This window comes from Tamandua tetradactyla, chromosome 23 (genome assembly GCF_023851605.1).
Source record: "Tamandua tetradactyla isolate mTamTet1 chromosome 23, mTamTet1.pri, whole genome shotgun sequence".
Taxonomy (NCBI): Eukaryota; Metazoa; Chordata; class Mammalia; order Pilosa; family Myrmecophagidae; genus Tamandua; species Tamandua tetradactyla.
Window position 1 is genome coordinate 25,484,286 of NC_135349.1, and position 23,639 is coordinate 25,507,924.

The following is a 23,639-nucleotide window of genomic DNA, read 5'->3' on the forward strand; positions in this document are numbered from 1 at the left end:
CAGCCCTCCTGGGAGCACCAGAACCTGAACAGCTGAAGGCAGAAAGACTACATAGCTGCAAAAACCCACTGCACGTCACTCTCACCAAGAGGACAGGTTCTGCCTTCTCTTAAGGCTGGAGTTCTCTCACCGCCACCCACGCGGCCCCATTGAGACACAATCACCTAGGTTTCCCCCTCTTGATTAGAACCACTTTAAAGGGAGATCCAATCAGCTACTAGTACCCAAGACTTCCTCAGTTTCTTCATCGCCAAAGGGTACTGCTAATTGCACCTGCCCTATAGGGTAGTTTTCTGGATGTAATGTATCGATACATGTGAACCTGTCTGACACAGAGTCAATATTTTCTATTATTATTTATATTAGAATTATTAAAACAAGACCTTTAAATACAGGGTATCATCTTCTATGGGCAGTGACTCTGAGGTTGATTTAAAACAGCTGCTGAGCCTGAAGATGGGTTTTGTGGTTGATTTTTTTTTCAATGAAAAAGACAGTTACCCCACATTCAATGACTTCTTTTGGGGTGACATGTGACTGTCAGTGACTTGTTCCCTGTGGGGAAAAAAACAAAGCACCAAATCTGTCCCTTTAAGATGAAGATTTTAAAACAAAGAGTGAGGATATAACTGCTTTTTGAGAGACACTCATGTTTTGGAAACAGCCTTTTAAAAACAGATGTTTGGAAATGTTTCCATTGTTATGTGTTTTTATTGCCCCAAAGCAAAGAAAGTGTGTTTCCTTTAAAAACTCCCAAGTCTGCACACTTGAAGCACTTGGAAATCACAAATTTCAAAAAGGCTTCAAATCCGTGAAAACATAACTTTTAGGGGTTTTTTAAGCCATTTGTTTCAGATTAAAAAAAATACCAGTCTTCTGATTTGTTTGCAAGACTGAACGATGGACCTCAAAGAAGATGGGCATGTGTTAGCCAAATTACACCCCAAATGGGCCCATATTGGAGAGTGGGATTAAAATCTGAGTTATGGTATTTAGAAAGCACAGCCTACCAACTCTTTCCCCGTTCGTGAGGCATTGTTTTCTGGTTAAACAGTCGGGCAAACCAAGGAAAGAAGTGACCCTGGAATTGCTGCAGCCCAGTGTAGCTCCTGCTTCTTTTTTCTTTTTTCTTTTTGCATGGGCCTCCGGCATGGCAGTCGGGCAAACCAAGGAAGGAAGTGACCCTGGAATTGCTGCAGCCCAGTGTAGCCCCTGCTTCTTTTTTCTTTTTTTTTTTGCATGGGCAGGCACCAGGAAATGAACCCGGCCCTCCGGCATGGCAGGCAGGAACTCTGCCTGCTGAGCCACGGTGGTCTGCCCGCACCTGCCTTTTAAAAATTGAGAAAGCATATCCAGCTGTGTTGTTGTCAGTAAAAAGTATTATGAGGAATGTTTTCATGGAAGTCAAAAGGTTATAATGTGCTTGGGCACTATTCTAGTTTGCTAGCTGCTGGAATGCAATACACCAGAAATGGAATCGCTTCAAAAAGGGGAATGTAATAAGTTGCTAGTTTATAGTTCTAAGGCTGAGAAAATGTCCCAATTAAAGCAAATCTATAAAAATGTCCAAATGAAGGCACCAAGAAGAGGTTACCTTCACTCAAGAAAGGCCGATGAAGTTCAGGGTTTCTCTCTCAGCTGGAAAGGCCCGTGGTGAACACGGCTTGTCTGCTGGCTTCCTCTCCAGGCCCCTTGCTTCATGAAGTTCCCCGCGGGCATTCTCCATCATCTCCAAAGGTCTCTGGCTGGTGGACTCTGGTTCTCTCATCATTCGGTCTGGTGGTTCTGTGGCTTCCGTCTCAAAAGACATTCTCTCCAAAAAATGTCTCCTCTTTTATAGGATTCCAGTAAACTAATCAAGATCCACGTAGAATGGGTGGAGACACGTCTCCATCTAATCAAGATGAATACCCACAACTGATTGAGTCACATCTCTGTGGAGATGACCTCATCAAGTTTCCAACCTATACTGCTGAATAGGGATTAGAAGAAACTGCTGTTCCCACAAGATTGATTAGGATTAAAACATGGCTTTTCTGGGGTACATAAATCCTTTGAAACAAGCATAGGCACCATTATGTAATTTATAAATATGATTACCGAGTCAGAGACCTCTGTTCACCACCTTTCTCTGTGAATCCCAGGACTCTCTCTCCCTGGCGTTCTTAGCTTTTTGGTGGTGGGTGGGTGGAAAGGGGAAGCAAGGCTGGCTGTCCTGCTCTTGGCCCCTAGGTGGCAGTAAAGGGAAGCAAATAGCTTGGAAAAAAGTGACTTGGAAAAACAGCCAGAGAAGGACTGGCTCAGGAGACCCCTGAAAACCTCTGTTTTCTCCCTAACCTTCCTCATTGCTGCCCCGCCAGGATGGAGCCAAATTAGCTCAGACCCCAAGGGCTGAGAAAGCCCATTGAGGGTTGGGTACAAGTTGGGGAGCCAGGGACTCCCCTAGGCTCATTTTGAATCATGGGATTTTAGCCTGGACACGTGATTATTAATCTTAAACTGACAGAGAGATATGTCCTGACAGATGGATGGAACCCAGGGCAGCCCTGAAGGCAGACCACTGCCCTGCTACTTTTTGAGCTTCCACGTCTCCAAACGTAAAATGGATCTATGAGAATTCCACGAGGATTCAGTTTTATCCCTTTGACCCGAGCGCCTGACATGCAGTTGGTGCCAAATAAAAGTTCATTGACTCTGGCTTGGCAGTGAGTCTTTCTCATCATGTTTCATCACAGCTCCGTCCCACTGAACCTGTGGCCAGGGCACATCCCAGCCTCTGGTGGATGAGCTGGAGGGTAGCGAGGCTGAGCCCCTGTACCCGGCTCTCTCCTGCCACCTCCCACCCTCTCTCCAGCCTGGCTCAGCTGCGTCCTGCCCTGGAATTCGGAGTCAGGGCTGATTTGCTGCTTTCCAGATCGCTGAGGACACTTTGGAGCAGAGGGCTAGAGTGTTGGCACAGTGGGGTCCGGACTCGGGCCATTGCTCTCGGTGAGCACAGCTGGGAAAGGAGTGTGCAGGGCTCCGTCTCGCTGCCCCAGAGTGGGCCTTGTCCCAGGCCCCAGGACTCCTTCCCCTCCCAGCCACCACCCTCAGGCCCCAGGGAGACCTTCCAGAATCACAGGCCTGGCAGCGTCCTGCTCCTGCTCCGATACCCCTTGCAGGTAAGATCACAGCTGCTTGGCCAGCACCTGAGGCCTACCCTGGCCCACGGCACTCTCGCCCCTTCTCATACATGCCCTCATATATTCTCATATATGCTCCTCATATGTCCTCCCAAACCATCTTGGTGCTGGGCAGTCGATGGCTCCTCTCCTCCTCTGTGAAACGGGGGCAGCAGCCGCCCCAGGACAGGAGACGGAGGGCCATGTAGGGCAGCCCCCTGCCATGGTCACCCCCTTTTGCCACCCTCCGAAAGAGGGGGGTGGTAACTTACCCAGATGCTGCAGCTTGGAGGGGGCAGAGCCTGGATGAATATTCAGACCCCACCCACCCCACGGACATCCTCTTTCTTTGGCTCAAATCTTCCTGTTCAGTGAAGCCCTCCGCTTGCTCCCTGCCATCTCTGTTTCCTTTTTCCGCTTCACATCGCATCAATGGGAATTACTGATTTTTTTTTACCTGCATCCTTGTTTGCACTCGTCCCCCCCATGAGAACGTAAACTCCATGCGGGCAGGGGCCCTGCGTGCCTTGTTCACTGAATGCCGCGGGAGTTGGGCACAGTGGAGCCGCCCAGGAAATACATTTGAAGAAGCAACAAATGTTGGAAGAGCTGAGATGGTTTCAGTGAAACCAAAGAGCTCAGACTGATCACTTCCTAATGGAATTAGCGCCTTTCTCCTCTGCAGAAGCCACCTCCTGGGACTTTTTTCTTTTCTTTTAATTTAAATATTTTTATTGCCAAATCTTCACACACATATAGTCCATACATGGTGTACAATCAGTGGCTCACAATATCATCACATGGTTGTGTATTCATCACCGTGATCATTTTTTAGAACATTTGCATCACTCCAGAAAAAGAAATAAAAAGAAAAAAGAAAAAACTCATACATCCCATACCCTTTACCCCTCCCCTCATTGGCCACTAGTATTTCCATCTCCCCAATTTATTTTAGCCCTTATCCCCTCTATTATTTATTTATTTTTTTATCCATATTTTTTTACTTGTCTATCCAATACCCTGGATAAAAGGAGCATCAGACATAAGGTTTTCACAATCATACGACCACATTATACAAGTTATCTCTTTATACAATCATCTTCAAGGATTAAAGCTACTGGAACATAGCTCAACAGTTTTGAGTACTTCCCTCCAGCCACTCCAATGTACCATAAACTGAAAAGGGATAGCACATAAGAATAACTTCTAGGATACTCTCTTGACTCTGAAATCTCTCAGTCACCGTGACTTTATTTTGTCTCATTTCTCTCTTTCCCCTTTTGATCAAGAAGTCTTTCTCAATCCCATGATGCCGGGTCCCAGCTCATTCCCCTGAGACTTCTTGATTGCAAAGAGCTCTAGGCCCCCCCATCCCTGGGACCTAGCGGCACTGCCAGGCTGCTTTCACCACCTCTAGTGTCCTTTCTAACCAGGGGAAGAAAAGAAGGCTATTGGGCCTCCATGCCTTGGGTGCCAGAGTTTTAAAAAAACCTCCCTGATACTGAAAATTGGCTAATCTCTTGCTGTAATTAGGAGGGCCCAGAGGTGGGGGCTGCTGTTGGTTTCCCAAACTCAATTTTTAAGATTTAGGCATCAGGAAGTGACTCGGAGAACCCAGCAGCTGCCAAATGTCTTTGGCGCAGCTGGCTCCAAGGAAAAGTCCAAAGTGAAGTGCATTTGGGACATATTCCTTCAAAGTGTGTCCATATTCCTGAAATGTATGATTTCATTAGTAGCAGTATTTTAAAATTTCTGTTTTGGTGAATTGTGTTGACTATAAAAACGTGCTCAACTGTTGGGCCTGGTGAGTTTTCATAAACTGAACTCCGCCGTGTGACCAGCTCCCCAAAGCCCCCCGCGGCCCTTCCCTCTCACTCCTCCACCTCCCAACAATAACCATCAACCTGACTTCTAACACCATAGATGAGTTTTAGCCAGGATGTTCTGGGCCTTGATTCTCAGATACCAAGGTGGGGGCCCAACAGTGACCTTAAGGATGGGAGGGTGCCATGGGGCTCTGGCCCCCCCAGTGGTCCCCAGGCCCAAACTCAGCCTGGTAATTTGATCTTGCAAGAGAACCTGGAAGTCTGGGTTTTTATGTGAAATCTCCCAATTCTTGAATGTTGGCAACTGGTGAAAATTTAACACGCTCTAGAGCTCCATCCAGGCCAAACAAAAACCTGTCTGGGGGCCAAATTTGGCCTGCAGGCTGCCAGTGGGGCTGCCCCTGAGGGGTCCCCAGTGGGACAGACGTGGAGACAGACTTCACAGTTCAGAGTGATTACAGTGACATCATAGGTCAGAGGAGGAGGTGACAATAGGAGAAGCAGTGGGCAGTGGGGGGCAGGGAAGACTCTGCTGTGAAAGGGACGCTTCTTGGAAGGAGCCAGAATAACAGCATGGGCATTCCAGGCAGAGGGTGGGGGGGGGGGGGCATGCACAGGCTGGGAGGTCGACCCCAGCATAGGCAGCAGGGACCTGCAGAGTGATGTGGAGTTCTGGCAGCTTAGACTGGGTGGCAGGGGAGGGGAGGGGGCCACGCGGAGGGGGGAGGGGAGGGCTGGAGGTGTGGGCGGGAGCCAGTTCCCGGAGGACCCAACTCAGGCATTTAGACTTTGTCCTGCAGGGAAGCTTTTAAGGAAGGTTTAAGGAGAGGCGTCATAGTGCTGAAGCCAAGGCGAGGGGTGGATCTGGGTCGGAGTGGGCTGGGGCAGGGAGATAGGAGACTACTGAGCTAAAGAGGAGGTAGCAGGGGCATGAGCCCACATTTCTGACTACCCAAACAAGTCCCAGCCCCCAGCAACCTCCATCCAGCATGAGATCATCCCAACGGTATCACTATATGGGGACAAAAATACCCATCCTATCCAAGGAGCTTGCTAATGAGTCTGGATTCATTTCAGAAACGATGTTTAGACATGTAAAGTGGCTTCCTCCAGCGGTGTAATTTCCACCTGTTGCCCCCATCTTTAGCTCTTGTGTAAGGCCCAGTGTGAAATCTGCTCCTCCCAAGGAGTTCCAGTTCAGCCACTGACAATTGTGTCCTTGCAGGGGTCCTGGTCAAACACCTCAGGGTCGAATTTCTCTTAAGGCCCACGTCTGATCCTTGAACGAACCCTGTTGGAGTTGCCTTTGCAACAGGTCCGGGACATCTGCTGCCACTGCAGCCACTGGTATCCCTCACCTGGATTCACTCATCTCATCCTAGCTGCTCTCCTCCCTTCTTAACACAGCAGCCTGAGGGATTCTGTTATACCCTAAGTCAGAGCATGCCCCTCCCCGCGTCAGAATGCCTGGGTTGCCACCTCACTCAGAGTTAGAGGCCAGACTCCTTAATATGCTCTGCACAAACCTATCTGACTGTCCCCTCCGCCCCCTTCATCTCCCCGACCTCGTCTCTTTCTCCAAGCCCCGCTTGACACAATGGCCTCGGTTATTTACCCAAAGTGCCAGGCAGGCTCATGCGTCAGGGCTTTTGCACTGGCTGTTTCCTCAGCCAGGAATTTTCTTTCCCCAGAAAGTCCCAGGGCTTGCTCCCATGCCTCCTTCAAGTCTTTGCTCAGATGTCACCTTCCCAGTGAAGTCTTCCTGATTTTAAAATTGCAACCTCCAAACCCCACTTCCTGTCTTATCCTCTCTGCTTTGTTTTCCTCCCTGATTCTCATCACTTAAGAGCTCCAACACACTCTACAGACAATTTACTCATTAATTTTGTCCATGGTCTCTTTGCTCCCTAGCACAGAGTGGGTGCCCAGTGAGTAAGTGATGGGTGTCTTTGACGGACCTTTCAAACCTCTCTGTGCTTCCTCTGGGTTTTTCTCAGGAGCATGTGGTCTCAGAGGCACACATCACCTGGCCTCTCCTGCGTCGTATGCCCAGAACAGCTTCTGCAGTCTGGTCACCTGCCCGCAAACCACAGTCTCAAGCCCTAAGAAGTACCATGTTAAAAACACATCTGAGGGACTAATTTTCAGATCAGTAACAGCCTGAATTCCGTGCAGCTGTTTGACCAGGATATATGTTCTCTGTCCACTGATAAGCTTGGTGCCACCATGATTGCATGGAGGCCCTTCCTCTCAAAGTAGTTGGAAAGCCCTTGCCTCAGGTGGGAAGGGGCTCTGAGAAGTGAGTCTTGGGCTCCTGGCTCTCCTGCATGTGAGTTCCTGCCAGGGATGTTGTCCAAAATGCTTTCCTCTCACCTACCCCGGGGCAGCGTAGCAGCAGCTGACAGCTAGCACAGGCTTCCCCACCGGAGCAAGGCAATTCATAACCCGTTAACCTTGAATTCTGCCAGCCCTGCCAGTCTGCAGGCTGGGGGGTGTTGGAGCAGCAGAATTTTGAATTGTGCTTGGGCAGAATTCAAATGAGCTCTTGCAATCAGCCTACAGCTAATTGTTGCACTCTCTGGGCTTCTGGGCAGTGTGAAGGGAGTTCGGGGAGCTTAATCACTTTAGAGCAGAGTGGGGATGGGGCAAGCCCCCTTCACATCAGAGATTCTACAAGGTTAGTCCAAGTCTGGTCAAGTGATGCTGCCTGAGATGTTAATAACAGGGGTTAATATTTATTGAATACTTCCTGTGTGCTAAATGCATTTTACAGACAATCTCAATATGGGAATTGAGGCTCAGAGAGGTTAAGTGACTTATTCAAGGCCACACAGCTGGCCAAGCCCTAGACTTTGTCTCATCCCAGTCAGTATGCTTGACCACTGTGCTCCCCACCCCTATCCCAAACAGCTGCTAATGAAGGAATCTACTGTTGATTTATTTTGCTTTCCACATTACAAAGATTCTTTCTGCAGGGTTCATGAATATTTTACAACTTAAAACAATTTTTTTTTTAAACATGTGAATTCTTAAAGTTTCTGGTTTGGCAGCCCCTGTGGGGCACCCCCGACCAGCTGCGTTGTCTAACATGGGACTTTTTTGGGTCGCACTGTTCAGGATCTCCTGCATGGGACTCCCCATTTGTTACACTCAGTGCTTGGCATCCTATATGGGTCCCCACTTTGCCACTCTCCTGGCTGTTCCATATACAAGATAGGGAGCCCCAGGCAACTGCAGCTTCACTCTGAGGGCAGCCCTTCCCACTGGTTCATACAATCCAAGTCCACGTGGCGGGACCCTTGGGACCCTGGGGAAGTCACTCTGCGTTCCTGGTGGGGCATTCCCTCTAAGTAGTCCCGTCTGGCCAGTCCCGCCGGCTCTGCTACTCAGACCTTTCGGGGAACTTTCTTCACGGTCTTACTTGGGGCCCCGTCCTGGGGGAGGGGGAGGGGGTCGTGCTTTCCCGCGTCCCTCCCGGGGAGCCCCAACAGGCTTCCGCCCTTGCCTCTCTGGGTCTCCCGCGGGCGTCTACCCCCTCCCGCTCGGTTTTGTGGCCCCAAGTCCCCCTTGGGGAGCCTCTTTCTCTGGGAGCTCCGCGCCGGGGATCCGCCTTCGGGTGCTGCTCTCCCTAGGGGGCGTCCCCTCTCTCCGCGTCCCCGCCCGCGCCCGGAGTGGGGCGCCCCCTCTCCCCGTGCGGGCGGGCAGGCGGGCGCCGGGAACAGTGTCGCCGGCCGCCTGCAGGTGTCTCCCCGCGGAGGGGCGCGCGTTCCTGCGCCGTGGCCGCTGCCAGGAGCCGGCGGCTACTCGCCGAGGTTCACTCGCGCTCTGGGCTCGGGGCGCGCCGGAGCCCCTCCGCCGCCGCCGCCGCCGCAGCCGCCCGCGCCCCGCGCGCCCCCACCCGGGGCGGGGAAATCATGGGCCCGCGCCGCGTCCGCCGCCGCCCATCGCAGGCGCCCGAGCCCCGGGGCGCGGCGGGCCGCGGCCGCTGACACGGGGCGCCGGCTGCCAACTTCGCGCGCGGAGCTCCCCGGGCGGCGCGGGCGGCATGAAGACGAGCCGCCGCGGCCGAGCGCTCCTGGCCGTGGCCCTGAACCTGCTGGCGCTGCTCTTCGCCACCACCGCCTTCCTCACCACGCACTGGTGCCAGGGCACGCAGAGGGTGCCCAAGCCCGGCTGCGGCCAGGGCGGGCGCGCCAACTGCCCCAACTCGGGCGCCAACGCCACGGCCAACGGCACGGCCGCCCCCGCCGCCGCCACGGCCGCCGCCGCCGCCGCGGGGAACGGCCCCCCAGGCGGCGCGCTCTACAGCTGGGAGACGGGCGACGACCGCTTCCTCTTCAGGAATTTCCACACCGGCATCTGGTACTCGTGCGAGGAGGAGCTCGGCGGGCTCGGTGAGTGAGCGGCCGCGGCGGGCTCGGCTGGCGCTTCCCTCCCCGGGGGCGGCGCGGCCCGGGCGGCCCGTACCCGGCTCCCGGCTCCCGGCTCCGGGCCGGGCGAGGGGACCCGCGCCGCCGCCGCCGCCGAGGGGCCCCTGCCGGCGCTCCGCAGGGCGGGCGGCCGTGTTCGCGGGCGGAGAACGCGTTTGGCAGGTCCGGGGGCAGGATGATGGGCGTTAGGGGACGCTCCCCCGGTTAAGGGTTCGGGCCAGAGCTCCTGCCCCCTTCGGAACGCCGCGCGGCTTTGGGGACGTTGCCGCGCCCTGGGGACGTGCGTCTCCCGGCCGCACACCCGGGCAGCCCGGCGGAGGGGCGCGCTTTCCTTCCCGCGCCTGAACTCATCCCCTTATGCACCCACCGCCCCCTTCCAGACCCCCCTTCCTTCCGTGGGGCACTAGATTTCCCCCGCAACGGTCGCTCCTTTCGGGGGCCAGGGGCTCTTGCTCCAAGCCTAGCTCGGCCGCCCCTCCCACCGCAGAGCCCCAGAGCCCGGAGCCGAGGGGGTCGGTCTTCTCCACCCGCCATCCCCAACCTGCCTAAACCACTTGCAGACGGGGCTTGGGAAGCACGAGAACCGGGGCAGTCTCGTGGGGTCCCGGGAAGTGGGTCTCGCCCGGGAGCACCCCCGTTGCCAGAAGCCAGGGAGCACCCCCCCTCGCCCGTCCTGACCTCCTCCCCGGAGAGGGTGCGTGCGGGTTAGAGATGAGACAGGCGGGGACAGCTCAGCGAGCTCCGGGTCGGGGCGTCCGGGAGGCGTCGCTGGCAGCAGAAGCCTCGCATCAGAATTGGGGGCGGGGGAGGGGGAGGGAGGGGAGCGCTGACTTTTCCGAGGGCGGCTCGCACTGCTCCCTTGGTGGGGTACCCCTTCCTCGGCCGGCGGGGGGCGGCCAGGGCTGGAGGGATGCCCCGGAAGTGGGCAGCCAGGGTCTTGCAGGGCTCAGGAGAGGGGCACTGCCACCAGCCAGCTGTGCCAAATGCCCCTGCCTCCCCGAGGGGTGTTGCCCTAAGTCCAGGTGCAGGGGCCCTGCTGAGTGATTGTCCTCTCTTCCCAAGGTTAAATCTTGGAAAACACACAGCTCTTCCCCGCAGCCCGGGTGTATGTGGGTTATTCAGGTGCAGATGCAGTGGACACCAACCTAAGGTTGTCTGGAGCAAACCTTCCAGTCTGGCCCTGTTGGTCTCACTGGTTTAAAGGATGGCAGGAAGAATATATGAAACGGATCCCAGGAGGAGCTCCAGGCCTGGGCACTAGCTGCTCCCTGTGCCTGGAAGCCCCATTCCCCACACCTCCTTTATGGCACTTGGCACCACTGATATTTTCTGGTGCCCGTCTTTGGTTATTAGCTGTCGCTCTGTGAGGGCAGGGCTGTGTCGCCTCCATGTCCTCAGCTTCCTGGTAGTGTTTGCTGCACAGTAGGGCTTCAACAAATATTTGCTGAGGAAATGTTGGGTGAGGCCTCAGGAATTGGAGGTTTCTTTGGGTGCTGCCTGCCAGGTCTTGCCTCTGGAGGAACTTTTCAGAGGCAATGGAACTTTCCTGTGATTCTTGCCATATGAAGCTGGTCCTTTCCAAAGACACACAGTGCTTGATTAGGGTCCTGCCCTGACTTATCTCATCAGACTTGCCGCTGCTGTCCATTCAGCTGCTGTCCACTTGGATTTTTCTCTCTAGGATGTAATTTTAAAAGATTTTCTTCTTTTTTTAACCTCGAAAGGCATCTTGGCTAGAATTCTCTGCCTTCTGCAAGCTTCCACGATGCCCAGCCTTAACCACCAGCACTTAACCTCCCCCCATCACGCCCTGTTGTGGGGAACATCTGCCACCTTCAGGCTGGAAAAGTGGGTGCCCCATCCATCTTTCTCGCAGCTCAAGAAGACGTCTCCCAGGTTTGGGAACCCTGTGCCTGGGATGTGCCACCCCTGCCTCTCGCCAAGTTTCTCTTCAGTGGAGAAACACAGCCTCCATGCTCCCTTCTTTGTGCACACACTTAAAAACACAGCTCCACGTCCCTACTCTGGTCCCCATGGAGTGTCCTGGCCCGTTGCTGGCCGGTTGAGCCTCTTAACTGTTTGGGATCTCTTCTGGCTGCCCCTGAATGGCACAGCCTGCCTCTTGCAATTATTCCCCTGTAGCCCATCCGGGGCTTGGCACAGGATCTTTGAGCTTGAGTATTTAAAAAAAATACTAATTTTTAACTTAAACAAGTGGCAATTGATATTATTAAGCATTTAACATAGCCCACCTTAGGTTAAAACTTTTCACCTGCTGGCCTTGATGACTCCTTCCTACCAGCGTAGAGGCAGAGACGTCCAGAATAACCGCTGATCAGATGAGGCAATGGAGGGTCATAGAGGTTTAGAGATTCATCCAGGGTCTCTCAGCTAGCGAGGGAGGCTGAATTGTCTTCTCAGAGGCAGAGAGGAATCAGGGTGAAGTGAGGCAGGAGAAGAAAGGTGCAGGTAGGAAGCCAGGGAAGAGGACAGTTTGGGGGCCTAAGACCCATGGGATGGGACCCTCATTCCTGCCCCCCAGTCCCCATGTCATTCTCTTTTAGTAAAAACGTGGATCATCAGCTCATCTGGAAAATAAGAGACCTTCAGTTTTCTTTTTTCTTGCTCACTCATTGGCTGGAGTTCACCCGTCCCAGAAAATCACATTTTTTTCTCCCTGGGACCTTGGAAAACAGTTATCAGCCTGTCAGTGCTGGTGAGAAGTTTGGGAGATCTGAGCCAGTGGGGGGTTCTACCCGCTGGTCACCCTGGGGTCCGTCCAGTTCCTGCCCCTGCACCCGGGCACTCCTGAAAGGGTGTCGGGAAATACCTGGCCTCAAACTTTTGTTGCCGTGTTTACTGGTTTGGATTTGTGGACCCCAGAAAAGCCATGTCCTTTAATCCTCATTCAATATGCTGGGTGGGAGTTTTTAAATTGTCCAGGGAGTTGTGACCCAGCCACTTGTGGGTGGTAACTTTTGATGAGATGATTTCCATGGAGATGTGTCTCCACCCTTTCAGGGTGGGGTTGCTTACTGGAGCCCTTTAAGAGGGAACCATTTTGGAAAGAACTACAGAGCCCATGCAGCCAGAGACCTTTGTAGATGAAGAAGGAATATGTTCCCGGGGGAGCTTCATGAAACAAGAAGCCTGGAGAAGAAGCTAGCGGATGTCACCAAGTTTGCCATGTGCCTTTCCCATTGAGAGAGAAACCCTGAACTCCATCGGCCTTTCTTGAGTGAAGGTAACCTCTTCTTGGTGCCTTAAATTTGGACATTTCTATAGGCTTGCTTTAATTTGGAGACATTTTCACTACTTTAGAACTGTAAACTTGCAACTGAATAAATTCTCCTTTTTAAAGGTGGTTCTGTTTCTGGTATATCACATTCCGGCAGCTAGCAAACTAGAACACAGTGACAACCTTTCTTTTGGGTTTGGTGATAATTTTCTACTTGAAAAGGAAAAAGCAAAAACAAAATATCCCAGTGATCCTCAAACAGAACCCTGCCCTTCTTTCTCCTCAACCCCGAGAATACTGAGGACGAGCTCCCTTCTCTCCTGTGAACCTCCAGGGAAAGCTTTCTCTCCTTCTCGGCGTTGCACATGCACGTTCCTTCTTTCCTCCCAGACGCCTCTTTGGTAATTTCTTTCTGTGCTCAAGAAAACCTCTCCCCACTCTGGGCAGTCACAGGGAAACCTAATAAGCCCTTTCCCCCACACTAGAAATCCACAGTGTTCACAAAGAAAACCACAGACTGTTCTAGGCAGACATACTTCCACCAGACCTAGTACAAAGAAACCTTTTCTCTTTCTTTCAAGAAGGAGCAGCAAACCTTCAACAGACAGAAAGGAAAGTGTGGCCTTGACACAGAATTGCTCCAGGCCCTTAATGCACATTGGATTTCTCTTCTGCTGTAGACCCTTGTAAGGGTTTGGGTGGGTGGTGCAGATGCAGAAGGTCAGGCTAGGAGGAAGGTCTTGGGGGGCAGGGTGGGGTTTGGGGTGATGATGGGACAGGCTGGGACACGTGTGCTAACTGGGAGCCCAGGAGAGATTCCAGGGCCTCGAGCCTGTGTGTTGGACTTTATCTATTAGATTTTTGAGGAAATGGATGATTTGGGGAAGTCTGATGGGGCAGTGGGATCTAGGGTGGGCTTCAGAGGATGTTTGGAGGGAGGCAAGAGGCAGTCAAGAGAGAAGAAGGGGGAGACAAGGCCCAGGACCTGGTGATGGGGTGGGTGTGGATGGCGCAGACAGAAGAGTCATGCGCGACCCAAGCTTGGGGAACTTGAGGCCTGGACAGTGAATGGTGGCCCTGTCGACAATCTCAGAGACTCTGGGAAAGCAGCAAGTTTGGTGTTGGAGATTCTAGAACTGCTCTCTCCCTTGTGAAACGGGTGGAGCGAGCCCATTTGACCTCTGAAGAATGGACGTTTCATCCTTCTCTGCCTCTTACTAGCAGTGTGGCTCTTAGCAAGAGCAGCTAATGCTGGCCTGAGGCGAGGGATCCCATGAGGCAGTGCCAAAAAGGTGTGGAGACCTGGTCTGAGCTACTGTATCTCTCATATGGACTTCCACAGCGGCCGCCAGGCTCACTGGCCTCCCACTCCTGCCACTGCTCCCTCAGTCTATTCTCTAACTCACATCTCTTTTGCACTGTGCCTTCCAATGTCCCTTGAGCCTACTCAGAGTCCAGGCCAATTCCTTGCCAAGGAAGTTACCAGGCCCCAAGTGGCTGGCAGCTTTCAGCCCCCTCCCTCAGTCGCCCACCCCTCTCTGACTACACTGGCCTGCAACACATTAGGTGTGTCCAGCCTCAGGACCTTTGCACTGGCTGTTCCCTCTAAAAAGCTCTTCCCCCATGCAGCCACCAAGACCATTTCCTGCAACTTCAAGTCTATGCTCAGTCACCTGATAAGAATTGACCTCCCACCCATACCCCATCCTCCTTTCCCCCTTCCTTGCTTAATTTTTTTCCATAGCATTTACCACCATCATTCATACCCAAATGTTACTTGCTTGTTTGTGTGTCATCCATCAGCTATATGAAGGTGGGGACCGACGTTTATCTGCCTTGTTCACTGCTGAGCCCTAAGGGCCTAAAAGGTAGCATGTAGGAGGTGCTCAATAAATACTTGTGGACTGAATGCTTCTTGTCTCCTGTTCTTTCCCCCAGCTCCAAGTCTCTCATGCAGTGAGGCGGGGGACTGACAGGGGACCCCTCCCCTGTTAACAAGGTGTCTATAACACATACCCCCACCTGCATGTACACTTTGGGGGGGTGGAGCAGGAGTGGCAGGCTACACTCACTCGAGAGGAGACAGCCCCCCGCCAGCCTCCACTCACTTTTCTGGCTTCTCCTTCTTTTCTACAGAAAACCCCCAGTTCTTCTGCCTTGTCCCTTAAATTGCTATGTTTCCTGAATATGACGACATACATGTAATGGCCCCAACAGGGGTTCCAGCACTTGTGAGGATGCAGCATAATATTAGATGGCTTTGCATCAAGGGCATCTGATGGGCAAAGACTCAAACTTTGAAAGTCATTGTTCTAAGCCCTGCACATGTGTGTCCTGATTTCATCCCTGTAATAGCCCAGGAGGTGGGCGCCATGGTTACCTCCATTTTCCAGATGAGGAAAATGGAGGCACAGAGAAGTGAAGTGATTTACCCATGGAAGCACAGCAGGTGGGTGGCAGAGCTGGGGGCTACATCCAGGCAGAAGGCTCCACAGCATGACTGTTACCTGATGGGCTGCTGGCTGCATTGCTCCCTGCTACGGCAACACCCCCAAACCTGATTCCCAGAAGGCTTCTCTGACACCATCTCCCTGGAAAGAGCACGGCACTGGGAGTTATGAGCTATGGGTTTGAGTTCAGCTCTCATGCCAACGTGCATTGATAAGTCACACTCCCTCTCTCGTTGGACTTTTCTTTCCTTGTGTATAAAATGAGGTTTTGTTTTTGTTTTTTGTCTGGCTGATGGAGGCAGCAGAGCTCTGCCCTCAGGACCACAGACTTTGGGGTCAAACAGTCTGGGTGGCTGTCCCTGCAGCACCTTTACCTGCTGTGCAGCCTTAGGTAAGGACTTGTCCTCTCTGGGCCTCGGTTTCCTCAGCTGGGACATGAGGATGATAATGGGTTAAACCAGGTAACTTGGGGCACCCTCTGCTTTGCTCAACAAATGGCACTTGCTATAATCCGACCTTCGTGTCAGAGGCTGCAAACTGGGCGACCTGCAGGCCAGATCTGAATTGGCATCTGTTTTTTGTTTGCTCCAGCCCCACCCCAGTGTGCGGAGTGTCTTCAACTGAGTTGCCAGCATTTAAAAATCAGGACCCTTCAGAGAAGCATCTGAACTTATGGCTTTTCTCCAAAACCTGGCCGAGCTGTCCTCCCTGGACCCAGGCTCTGAGGCAAGTGGCCGCTGGGCACTTAGGAGAGGGTTCAGGCACTGGCCCGCCTGCCCCATTCCGGCCTCCACCCTCCTTCACAACTTGCCCTTCCAGGTGCTCAGGCCTCAGCACCCCTCTCACACCCACATCGGATCCATCAGCAGATCCTGCCAGGTCTTCATGCAGAATTTCACCCCAGCTCGTCCTTATCCTGCAGCTCCACCACTGCCACCTGCTCTGAGCCCTGGCGCCTCTCACCTGGGCTCCGGCAGTAGCCTTCTTACTGGTCTCCCTGCTTCTGCTCTTAGACCCTGTAGTTTTATGTTTTGTTCTCTATCTTTTTTTTTTTTCTCTTGGGCAACAGTTTATTGGACCCTTAAATCTTTGGAAAAAGTAAAGTGGCTAAACACAACTATGGAAAGCTGTGGCCACAAGTGACCAACTCCCTCCCCACATGCCCCTGAACTTTTAGCTTCCACATCCATAGACAAGGAGGATTGGATAAGCACTCAGTTGCCTTCCAGCTTCAGTGTGTGCCAGGATTCAAGTGAGCAGCCAACAAATATTCAATCAACCAACCCTTGCTGAGTACTGCGGACAGGGCTCTAACTAAGCAGCCATAGCCTCTGCTCTCATGGAGCTTACTCCTGGAATGGGAGAACCTTGCACATACATGGACACATGGACATAGCACACACCGAACATAAATGGGCCCAATAATCACAGGTGCCAGCCAAGCAGGGGAGGGACTGAATTAACCAGAAGCTGGAGTCGAGACAAGTTCTCAATCTTTTTTTTTTTTTTTCATGTTTCTATATAGGTTTTTATTTTTATTTTTATTGATACAATGTACAAGTACATACATTCTTAACATACAAACATTCTTTACATGGTGTATAATCAATGGCTCACTATATCATCACATAGTTGTATATTCACCACCATGATCATTTCTCAGAACATTTACATCACTCCAGAAAAAGAAATAAAAAAGAAAAACCCATACATACCGTATGCCTTACCCTTCCCTCTCATTGACCACTAGTATTTCCCGGAATGGGGCAGGCGGGCTAGTGCCTGAACCCTCTCCTATTTTTTAATTTTAACGTTTGTTCCTCTATTATTTATTTATTTTTAATCCATATGTTTTACTCATCTGTCCTAACCATACATAAAAAAAAAGGAGCATCAGAGATGAGGTTTTCACAATCACACAGTCACATTACGAAAGCTCTTTCATTATACAATCATCTTCAACAACATGGCTACTGGAACACAGCTCTACAGTTTCAGGCACTTCCCGCTAGCGTAATACACCTTAATCTAAAAAGGGGCTGTCTATATAATGCGTAAAAATTACCGCCAGGATAACCTCTCGACTCTGTTTGAAATCTCTCAGCCACTGACACTTTATTTTGTCTCATTTCTCTTCCCCCTTTCAGGTGAGAAGGCTTTCTCAATCCCTTGATGCTGAGTCCCAGCTCATTCTAAGATTTCTGTCCCACATTGCCAAGAAGGTTTATACCCCTGGGAGTCATGTCTCACATAGACAGGGGGAGGGCAGTGAGTTTGCTTGCTGTGTTGGCTGAGAGAGAGAGGCTCATTTATGTTCGGTGTGTGCTGTGTCCATGTATGTGCAAGGTTCTCCCATTCCATCTGAGCAACAAGAGAGGTTCTCTGGGGGTGATTCCTAGGCCTAATTTTAAGTAGGCTTAGTCTGTCCTTTACAGGGATAAATTTCATAGGAACAAACCCCAAGATTGAGGGCCTGGCCTATTGATTTGGTTGTCCCACTGCTTGCAGGAATAGCAGGAGTTCTCCAAATGGGAAGTTGAATTTTCCCCCTTTTCTTGCTATTCCCCCAAGGGGACTTTGCAAATACATTTTTATTCTCTGTTCAAAGCCAAGTTCTTAATCTTAACTCACATTCCTGTGGATCTGAACCCGCTGTAAATAGACCCTCTTGAAGATGTTCCTTTTGTTAAGGAACACCCCAGCTGAATGAGGTGAACCTCAAGCCAATCGCTGGAATCCTTTGTAAGCAGGAGAAATTCAGACACATTTAGAAACAGTCATGGGCAGGTGGCAGAAGCTGGTAATTAATGGAACTCGGAAGAGAAAGGAGAGGACATTGCTATAGGATGCAAGGTAGGGGTACAAAGCAAGGAGCCCCAAGGAGCACTGGCAAGCCAGCACCAGAAAGTGACAGATTTTGGGGAGAAAGCATTGCTTTGCTGATGTCTCCATTTTGGACTTCCTCGAGGCTCAAAGCTGTGAGCCAAAAAATTCCCATTGGTTACGCTGAACCAGTGTAGTGTTTTGTCATAGTGGCCTGGTAAACTAAGACCTACCCCTTGTCTATCCTCCACCCAGCAGCCGGAGAAGTCCTGTTAAAACTGATGTAGTCAGTTCACCCTCCTCCTCTGCTCGGGACACTCCCCGGGTCCTGTCTCACGCAGTGACAGGCACATGCCTTCTGATGCCTGCTATCTGCAGCATGGCTTCTGTGACTTCCTCCCCCTCTTCTCCCCTGTTTATTCGCTCTGCTAAAGTCATACCAGCCTCCTTGCTGATCCTCAAACAGGTGAAGACCTTCCTGCCTCAGGGCCTTTGCACTTGCTATTTCCTCTGCCTGGAAAATTATTCTCTCAGAAACCCACAAGGCTTCCTCCCTCCCCAGGCAGGTCAGATGTCCTGTTGTCAAGGAAGGTCTTCCTGGACCACCCTGTCAGAAGCAGCATCCCCGCCTCCTCCTGGCACCCCATTCCCCCCTCTCACCTTATTTCCCCTGTTGCTCTAATCACTGTTTTACCCACTACCTATCACACTCATTTATCTCCCCTACTAGAATGTCTGCTCCATGAGGGCAGGATTGCGTCTGTATCACATAATGCCACTTCCCAGAACCTAAGAAGGCCGGCACTTGGGAAGGGTGCAGTAAATATTTGTTGAGTGCATTTGGGATTCTCAGAACTTCTTGGGACTTCTGTGTACAGTGAGAGGCCCCATGCTCAGTTCTCTGAGCCCATCATTTCCACGGATGGGTTGGCTGTTCTTTCTTTCCTCCTCTCTCTTTTGTCGGGCTCTGGAGAAGAGGTGTTTCCTGGACACCGAGGAGCTGAAGGAGTTCACCGTGGTCTCCTTCACCCATGTGTAAATTCTGGGGATGCCAGACTCAGAACTTGTGGTCCCTGTTTGCAGGAACATGGTGGTTAAGCTCTTTGGGTCTTAGCTGCCAGAAACAGACACGACACCAAATAAGAAAAAAGGGGGAGTTTGTTACAAGACTGCTGCTGCTGGCAGGGTCCAGGCAAAGGTGAAATTGCCAGGCCTTGGGGCTCAGGCCCACGTGGGCTCCTGCAGCTGAAATCATGATATTTCCTTCGGGTCCTCGGACAGCATCTAAAACCTGATGGGGCCAGGCTGGAAGCCAAAGAGAGTATCAGAAAGAGGGTGCCCTGGCACTGTGGGAAACTGGGGACAGCCACCTCATCTAAAGGGTGGCCACTGCTCAGCCCCAGATATGTGCTGTCATGTAGGATGGGGGTCCAAGAGGGGCCAAGTTGTCCATTTTGTCAAAACTCCAGGTTTTTATTACATGAAATCTTTGGATGGCTAAATTTGGCAACTAATTCAATTGGGAAAAAAAGAAGAGGAAAGAAAAACCACTCTCCAGTGCCGAAATCAAACACTTCTTACTTGGCAGTTTGGAACGTTAAGGCTAGAGCTTTGCTGTTTACTTGACTCAGTTCCCAGCCCCTAGTTCCTACATCCATGGAGTCACATCCTCGAAAGAGAAGCTGGTGGGACGGCCTGATCAGGTGGCCATGGTTGGACAAGTGTGCTCTGGACAGGGGGTAGGTGTAGGATTATATAACCCAATCCTGTGTGAGGAGGTGTGGAGGAGAATTTAGAGACAGGGGAGCAGGTTGGGTCTGAGCAGATAATCATAAAGCAGGCAACCCTTTTAGGCAGGCCTCTTCCAGGGACAAGTGGCTCAATCAAGCCGTGTTGTTGGGAATTTGTCTCTTTCCATCTCTTGGCTCTGTCTTCCTCTCGGTTAGCTTCATTCTCCCTATGTGGAAGTCAGTGGAACCTTTGTGGTTACCTCCTATCCTTCCAGTAACTTTAGTTTAAAAAAAAAGAGAGAGATTCTCCTCCCCAAGTTTTAATCAGAAGTCCCAGGACAGATTCTCATTGGTCTGACTAGTATTATGTCTTCACTTCTGAACCAATCATTGTGGCCAAAGGGGATGGTGTTAATTGGCCAGGACTTGTTCATGTGCCCACCCCTAGGGACAGGAGGTAAGGACAGGTCCCTCTAGCCGTGTGGCCTGAGGGTGGAAGAGGAGGCATATCAGTCAGCTGGTGCCATCATTGTGCCTTTTAACAACAACCACAAAAACCTCTGCAGCATATGACAGAAAATACCTATTAAGGTCATTAAGGTCTGTGGATCAGTGATTTAGACAGGTGCGGTGGCTGATGGCTATTGGCTGGGGGAATGTGGGCAACCAGGTCACATGTCCGTTGTCCTCCAACAGGCTAGCCTAAGCACGTTCTCATGATGGTGGCAGAGGTATAAAAGCCAGGGCAAGTCCACCTGCTGGCACCTTTGCTTATATCCCATTTGCTTACATCCCATTAGCCAAAGCACATCACGTGGCTGAGCCCAGAGTCAGAGTAGACCAAGGGCATGGACACAGGGATGGGTGTACAATTGGAGCCATTAATGCAATCACTCTACCACAGGTGTTTCTTCAAGACTGAGGGCTGGTAAAGTAAAGGCAGCGAACAACTGTTAAGACAACAGATGTCCTTCTTCTACAACAAAGACAAATCTGGGAACTGAAAGAGTTTGTGACCACACCCTTCATCCTCAGGCTTTACCCAAGACAACTCAGCCGTGCTTGAGTTCAGAGGTTCTTAATTGTTCTGTGCTGTGAAGCATGGTGATGATGGAATAACACCATGGACCTTCGTCCCTGAGAAATGTATTCCCCTAAACACATGGTTTGATCTGTAATTTCCTGAGGCCCATCGATGGAAAACATACCAGGGTAAGAATCTCTGATCCACCTGGTGTTTCCCAAACTTGGACATGCCGTGGAACCCTCTGGGGGAACTTGTGAAAATACAGATTCCCAGGGTCTTGCCCTTGGACTTTCTGCTTGTTGGGTCTGGGGTGGGGCCTAGGAATCTGTATTTCTAATCGGCTCCTCAGGGCTTTCTAAGCACAGCCAGCTTGGGCACCAGAGTTCTAGACCCCACTCTTTCTTTTTGCATCTAGGGAACGAGGCCATCTGGCCGGGCTGGTATGGGGTTCTGCAGAAATTGGAGCACAGTTGAGACACGCTTTTTCCTGGTCTAGCCCAAGAAAAAGTAGCTCTTCTACTCACTCTGCTGGCCCACATTGGCCTCCTCAAAGCTCCTGGGCCACACCAATTTCATTTCCTCATGTCAGGGCCTTTGCTCTCACCAGCCCCTCTGCCTGATGTTCCGTTCCTCCAAATTTGGAAGGTTGCTTTCAGTCTGAGTTCAGCTGTCCTACCTGTAGACCTTCCCTAACCCCCTGCCCTGGCTGCTTTCTCATCCCAAATTTTCTCTTCTGTTCACCTCCCTTCTCTCTTTCTTTCTTCCCTTCCCTCCCTGACGAATGGGGGCCTTACTACACACTTGGCAGGTTCTTGAGGGTCCTGAGGAGGGCATCCTCTGAGTGGGCTCAGGCTGGGGAAGACAGCAATTCAGAACAGAGTGAGCTGGGATTTTTACTCTTCCAGATTTTCGGAAGACATGTTGGCTCTCAATTTTCCTCACCTGACAGGTGGAGGTAAAGGCAATACTAGCTGTTGGTTCCTTTCTAGGATTGCTGACTGCTTTGTATTTACTATAACTTGGAGGCCAGAATCCCTGCCTCAAAATAGCCCTGACTGCAAAAATGAATGGAAACAACTCTGTCCCTGGCTTCGAACTGGGGGTGGGGGAGGTGTGGGCTCACAGCTCAGGTGTTGGACAGCTGGGAAAGGCAGCCTGGCCCCAGGCTGCCCGAACTGAGGCTGCCTCCACCTCCCTTTGGGGTCACTTGGCTGCAGGACGCTGGGTTCTGCTTGTGGGGGCAGGAGGCAGGGGTCCGTGCCCTTTCTGGAGGGCGGTGTTTAAGCTGGAGGCTGGGGAGGGGGCAAGGTCAGGGGTAGAGAGCAGGGGCTGTGGCAGCCTCCTGTGCCCAGGAAGTGGGTCACAGTGGCAACGGAAGAGGGAGAGAGAAGGAGATAGAGAGATAAACAGAGAGACATTGTGAGGGCGTGCCAGAAACGCAAGGAGAAGGACCCAGATGTGAAAGGGACACAGAGAAAGACTGAGAGAGAGAGAGACAGAAAAGAGATGGGGAAAGACGGTGGGAGAGAGGGAGCAAGAGGGACGCAGGGAGAAACATCCAGAGGGAGAGAGGGGAGGAAGAAGGGAGGAGGGGAGACACAGTGACAGACACGTAGGGAGACAGAGAGGGACAGAGACACACACAGAGCTACAGGGAGAGAAACAAAGTGACAGAGAGAAACAGAGAAAGGGAGATCGAGAGAGAGGGAGAGAAAGCGAGAGACAGAGAAACCCGCACCCACAGATATGCACACAAACAGGAACACGTTTGCATGCACATCCACACATGTGCATCCACACATCTGCACACGTGCACTTGTACACACACACACACACACACACACACAGAGGGAGAGCATGCCTGAGTTGCTGGAGAGGAGATGGGCGAGTGAGAGGAGCCTGAAATAGCCCTGGGGAGGCCAGAGGAGCACTTATGGCCCTTCCTGCCTTGCTCTTTTCCAGCAGGGCTGTGTCCCTGGCAAGGGGCGCCTTGCGGGCCCAGGGGCGGGATTTCAGAGAGGGGCGGGCTCCACACTGCAAGTGGGGAAGGCAGGGCAGCCCGGCAGGTGCTCCCTCCTCTCCCTCCTCCCCTCCCTCATTGGTGGTGGTGGGGCGGGTATGGAGTTGGGGGGCGGAGAGGCTGCAGCCCATCCCAGCTCATTAGCCCCTCTCCAAACTAGCTCAAGTAATTATGTGAAGTATGAATAGAATGATAAAAGCATGTTAGGAGAATGTGCCATTTTTACTAGTCATTTACAGTCTGAGTAAAATCAGTATGTAGGAGGCAGCTCTCCCCCAGCCAACTGGATTTGTGCCTCTGCCCCCTCTGGAGTACACGGTGACGCCCCCACTCTCTGCTCTCCAGGTCTGCTTCTGGGCACCTCCTTTTCTCTCCAGAATGAAGTCCTGCAGAGGGAGGGAGGAAGCGTCGATCCCCTCCCACTCCTGCACTCCCTTGGAGGCCACTGGCCACGCTGTCTGCCCCCTGAGCTCCGGGTCACCAGTCATGTCCATGCGGCCTCGCGAGGGCTCTTCTGGGGGTCCTGGAAGAGGCACAGAGGAGGAAGACCCTCCCTATACACTGCTGGGGGGAGGGGGGAGCAGGAGACTCTGTCACAAGTCAGTGTGTCTTCCTGAAGTTGATATCTCCACTTGGAGGTCCAACAGGCCGCTCAGATGAACAGATCCCAAAGCGACCACCAGAGCTTCTGCCCGCGTCAGTCAGGACAGGCTGGGTTATGCTGCTGTAACAACCTGCAGATCTCGGAGGTTTCATTTCTTGCTCACATGACGTGCCGCTGGTGGGTCAGCTGGGGGCGCCATTCCATGCTGTCCTCATCTGGGGCCCAGATAAAGGGGGCTCCACCTCCAGGTTTCCGTGGCCATGGAGGCAGAAAAGGAGTCGAGGCGAAGGGCACACTGGCTCTGAAAGCTTCTGTCCAGAGGTGGCATGA

At 52.1% G+C, this 23,639-nt stretch overlaps 1 protein-coding gene across 5 annotated transcripts in view; it reads left to right on the forward strand.

Annotated features, from left to right (window-relative positions):
• The first annotated feature begins 9,032 nt into the window (after positions 1–9,032).
• The window catches only part of GSG1L (GSG1 like), a 278,696-nt gene continuing 264,089 nt past the window's right edge, over positions 9,033–23,639 (forward strand). For all 5 annotated transcript variants that reach the window (XR_013167990.1, XM_077141447.1, XM_077141449.1 and 2 more), the window contains exon 1: positions 9,033–9,381. Coding sequence is in view for 4 of the 5 variants with exons in the window: in XM_077141447.1 (XP_076997562.1) it covers positions 9,033–9,381 (349 nt within the window). In the remaining variant the exon portion in view is untranslated. The remainder of the gene's footprint in view (positions 9,382–23,639) is intronic.